At 35.3% G+C, this 5,573-nt stretch overlaps 1 protein-coding gene across 1 annotated transcript in view; it reads right to left on the minus strand.

Annotated features, from left to right (window-relative positions):
* Positions 1–215: 215 nt before the first annotated feature.
* LOC121429872 overlaps positions 216–5,573 on the minus strand; it is a 13,393-nt gene continuing 8,035 nt past the window's right edge. The window contains exons 4-6 of the mRNA XM_041627126.1: positions 4,590–4,658; positions 3,967–4,192; positions 216–3,002 (exon numbers count right to left, since the gene is read on the minus strand). Of these exons, the coding sequence (XP_041483060.1) occupies positions 2,777–3,002; positions 3,967–4,192; positions 4,590–4,658 (521 nt within the window). The 3' untranslated portion in view covers positions 216–2,776. The remainder of the gene's footprint in view (positions 3,003–3,966; positions 4,193–4,589; positions 4,659–5,573) is intronic.

Below are 5,573 nucleotides of genomic sequence, written 5' to 3' on the forward strand. Positions count from 1 at the left end.
ATGTCTTATTTTTTCTCCCGCAATCAAACTACACTCACAACAAAATACCTTTCAGTCCCATCTATATTTTGTACACAATTCATATTTTATTAAATTCAACAATACAAAGCATAACATCGTCATTGACTGTTTCTGAACACTCTGAAAATTACAAACTATCAAAGTTTTCTCCCGGTTTAGTAATGATTCAAGAATTAGCATTTTTTAAAGAAAACTCAGAATAGATTTCGAGTTACATTTGTAATGTTTTCACAAAGGGAACACTAGGGGATCACAATACTTTCACATCAAAATATATTTCATAAGCTGCTTCTTAAAGAATTAAACTTTTTGTATATACATACAATAATTATATGTACAGTATATATACATTATATCATACAAAAATCTCAGTAGGGGTAAAAATAGAATTAAAAAATCTCAGCAATAAATAGGGGCGCAGGGGTACTACCTCTAAAAGTGGGGGAATCAATAATGAAACAGGAACAGGAAGAAGAGTGTAAAAAGATGTCTGGTTCGGCATTTTTTTATATTACTTTAAAACACTTTTATCATCAAATGAAGAAATTATGTCATCCTAATCTTTAAGACCAGATAATGCATAACATGTAGTATATGCTTCTTCTAGCATGCCTATAGCTATATTTTCTCCAAAGTAGATTATATTTCTGTGTTCTCGAAAAATTTTAACAATTTTGTAAGAATTTAAAAAATGGAATAACTTCAGCCATGTCAGCACTGGCATAAAAATTGTTGGGGGGATGCGTGGGCAAAAACAACGACCAAGAAAAATGAAGGGAAAAGAAGGAGAAAATTGAAAGAAAATGATAGAGGGAGAATATTAGTCATTTTCTGAATGGTATTTTTTTTTAGATTAATCACTACATCAGATTATGAATTTAAGAAGCTCAAAATTTTTGCTCGATCGCTATTACAGAAATTTTGCCGCGCGCGCCATGTTTGGCCGCCTCATTTTAATTTTGTTGGCTCATTACGCCACTTCAGCAAAAAGATGACCTTGACTTCGATCATTATAACACCCGACGTTCAGTAGTTTATGTGAAAATTTTGCCTTTACTTTTTAAAGCCTCTGACGTTAGATAGTCCGTACTCCAATCATTCAACGCCGTAACTTTGTATTGGTATTTGTATAGTAATACTTATTATTGATCGACAAGAATAAGAATATATATCTCATCGCGGGGTTCAAGGGCATCGTGCCCGGAAGAGGGGGGTGGGGCACTGTAAAAATAAGGTGAACGCCAAGCTCTTCCATGAAATGGATTTGAAAAAAGACCTATAATCAATCATGTTTCAGTCTACAACTACCAATATAACTCACTTCGCCACCCCCCCCCCCCCTAACAATGTCTCAAATGTTCTTTTGTCATGAAAGATTCAAAAGCATGTCCCATTGTCTCTGATCTTGGCAAATTTTATACCCTTCACTGTACGGGCGTAAAATCGTGAAACGCAATTACAATTTTACATGCTTTTATGGACGACCATGGCATATGTAGTGTCCACCTTGAAATGGCAGCGCCCCGCCCGCCCCCATGTCCCCGGGATTCGTTTATGATAAGACGGAAATGGGCGGGGCTCGTTAGTACTGGAAAATCTTTGAAATCAAGATGTACAATAAATAGAGTCACATAAACTATAAGAAAACGTATATCTTAGTATTATTTACACAAATAATAGAACAAACATAGTTTAAACTTCGATTTCTATTCCTATGAGGGCGAATGACGAGAAAATGTCACTTTTCAGATTGAATAGCTTCACTTGCTCCCAGTGCAAGCTATATGATATCAATGATGATTTCATGACCCTGGGAGGCGGGGGTGCAGGGGGTGCCCAGAGACTTACTTGCCTTGGGTGTTGCGTGTGTTATACAATATGGGTATTACCAAATCACCTTCAATTTGTAGTGAAAATCTTTTCTTTCTTTCTTGTTTTGGTTGTCAAATTGTTCCTGAACAAAATCACCTTCATTCTGGAGACAGTGAAAACCTTGAAATATGTTCCCCATTTTGTTTTCTCCAAACCAGCACCTCCTCTGAATATCATTCCCATGACTCTGAATGGTTGTAGTAATTTAAAGTTTGCCGCACACTACACGTTCCAACCGTAAGACGATTTTTTTTATTAAATCGCATTATTTCAAGATAAACAATAAATAAATGTCTAATATCTTTGATCTTCAATATCCATGGATAAGATAATATACCCATAGAAATATATTGGATCTGCCTTGTTCTTTTACCCCCAAACCACTTAAATAATCATTAGGGGCTTGTTTCACGGCGAGGCGATGCCTACTGGAATAATGATTTGCCCAAATCAGGGGAAACTACTTTTCATTAACGGCTATGTGAAGAAACGGCGTAGATTTCAGCCTATGATGAAAACATGATATTAGTGAGGAATTATTTGGAGTCGGGAGGGGGAGGCCTGTTCTTTGTACTAAAATGACCTTCATTTGTAGTGAACCCCCCCCCCCCGTTTTTTGAGCTTCTCAAATCCCCTCCTTGGAAAAAAGCCAGATAGATCCGTCCCTGCTGGCCATGCTTGTCTGTGGTTTGGGTATATGGATAGCCAATTGCGACATAAAATACCGTTTCTCTTTATCATTTCTAGTTCACCACAGAAACATTACGATCGATGTAAACGAAACTTTAACATAATATTTGGCTTCCCATGAATTTAGCACAGAGATATACCATATGGTCTCAGTTAAATTCGACATCGAAATACGGGCCAATAAATATACAACTTAAAATTGGGGAATCTGTAAACTACAATCTCCCCGCGTTCCTCGCTCGAACTTCGAGAGTTGAATCATACCGAAGTAGGAGTTATCTTCTGTGAGGTGGAGTCGGGACTCGGCGAGGCCAAGGGGAACAAAAGGTTTCACTCCGATGTGGTCATTGGCTTCTAGGTAATACACACCTCCTGTGTAACTGGAATCGTAAGTGCAGATATGTAGCGTGTTGAAAGCCCTGGAAATATGAAAGAATGGGGATAGATTGTAAGACGATACTAATAAATAATAATTATATTCTGCTTCTAGTGCTTGATGACGACCACAAGTTCATGGTCATTGGACCTTGGCTCCCCCCGCATGCAATGTATGCACTTTTTCCACTCGGGGGGGGGTTCAAACAAAAGTTTTCAAATTCAATTTCTAGGTATAGGCTCTCGCATCGTACCAGGAGAGAGTAACTATGGTGGAGAATGGCTAAGTGTGAATTTAAATGACCCAGGTATGAATTAAATTCAGAACCACGACACCATAGCGCTTCCACACAATAACTTGCTTTTGAATAGAATTTATTACCTCGGAATAAAGATAGAAAAGTCGTTCTCATGGCTTAAACAGATCGACTGGTGCACAGTTTTGCATTTCATCACGATTCTTTGGAAGAGAGGCGGATCCCAACTCTTTAACCCGTCTTGACCTCTTTCTCTTTTCTATTTTTCTCTTTTCTTTTCTCTTTCCCTTTCTCTTTTCTATTTTTCTCTGCCAACAAACGTAGAGGGCAGCAACACTCTGCGATTATGATTTTCTGAAATCGCAGCCTCGAAGCTCAGGCCTTCGTTTGTCGTGTGCTATGTTTTTTTTTTCAAACGCAATTTTCTCAAAATTTTGAAAGTGATTTCATTTGTGGGATGAAAAGATCAGTTGAAATACCATTTCATACCTCCTTCATAAGAAAAAAATATATATTCATGTTCCATATTTAAAAAAAAAAGACTTTAGGAGATGAATGCTGATCGTATATGACGTCACAAATAAAAACTGAAAATTAACTACTTTCTTATTCTTTGATGGATTTTGATCTAACCTTCACCAAACATTTTTCTTCAGTTTATCTATTTTTGCTTTTATCAAAACCAACTGTCTGTCAGAGTGAACTTCCCCTATAAAAAAAGCGACACCGAACCAGAAATTGGTTTACTTACGGACTTGTTTGTGTATGGGTCAACCTCTTTTCGATTTGCCGTCCACAGTGCGTTTTTACGTAGAGACTATGGCCTCTTCCTAAGGTATTGTTGTTACACGTTTCTATGGTAACTTGGGCGTAAATAAAGTAGTATCCTGCGTGAGGGGCAATTAAGAATTTGTTCATTCGGAGAGGGATGCTAGCGTGGGAGTAGCTTTCTTGGTCGGTCCAAACAAACCACGCACCTGCAAAAAAACGGATAAATGAAAATTGATAATACATATTGCGCATCTATTACGATGATTGCTCCTAAAAATAACCGCAATAATTATTATTATAACAGTACAATAACAACATTTCTGATACTAGTAGTAATAATGATGATGATGACAATGATAATAACAATAAGAATTTAGTTATAATAATACTGCTAAAAATATCAATAATAACAATGATGATAATGATAAAAATGGAAACAATGATAATGTTAACGCCATAAGAAATAACACAGAAAAGGATAACAGAAATGATACCAACTGAATTAAAACTACCGTTATTGAGTCTACCATATTTATTCTTCCAACTTTAAAAAGCATCTGAAAGTGATATATTGAGAATTTCAATTCAATAAATGTTACTCACTTGCAGGATACATGTGTGATTGAGGCTGACTTGAGGCGAGCGGAACAACGTGTGCCGAAGGATCTCCAACTGAAAAAAATATATTAAAAATAAATTTAAAAAATAGAATAAGTGAAAGGTTAAGAAAAATGCCATCCTGCGAGTAAAAGCCTTTTTTTTACAAGATTATCAGGTCTTGTCACGATTACACTCATCCAAACACTTTTTTTATTCTTTTATTTTATTAAATGCCTCAAATAAATATAAATGGAGATATACAAATGCCTATTGCCATTCAATTTTATTTCCTTTTCACAGTACGTGTTGTACATATAAGATAAGACCACCATTACATCACGACGGCAGTCTCGCGCATTTATCAATTTATTGTGTGTTTTGTTAATTTAAATGTGAAGTTTATGCTATAATTGATTATTTTTTACACTGTATTATGTAAACACATTTGATATTATGTATGGTATTATTTTGAACGCATTAATAAATCAAACATATGAACAAACATATTATAATTGAATTTATCATAATTTACATCACAATAACATCAATAATAATAATTAACAATAAAACATTATTTTGATTATCATTATAACTTATCGAATTAGATATCAAAGAAAAAGATATTAAAAACGAATAAATGATCAAAATAAAAACAAAGTCCGTCTAGAATCTGCGTACTTATCAAATATATAAAATAAATATTGAAATGAATTTACTGGCCTTGAGAAACCAAACCAAACATCATCTGAACCATGCCATGAAATTTAAGCAAATAGTGAATAATGGATCAGCGTGTTAATAACATACAGTGATTATAAAGACATGAATTACTGACGTCACGTGATATCTGATGACGTCAGTTGAACTAAGCATCACGACGTCACAGGAATGAAACCTGGTGAGTGTTTCATCAACATTTGTTGTCCGACAAGTTTTCAAATCTGACAACTTTTCTGGATTTTGATTGGCTGAGAAGCAGTGTTACTA

This window comes from Lytechinus variegatus, chromosome 16, assembly GCF_018143015.1.
Source record: "Lytechinus variegatus isolate NC3 chromosome 16, Lvar_3.0, whole genome shotgun sequence".
Lineage (NCBI taxonomy): Eukaryota > Metazoa > Echinodermata > Echinoidea > Temnopleuroida > Toxopneustidae > Lytechinus > Lytechinus variegatus.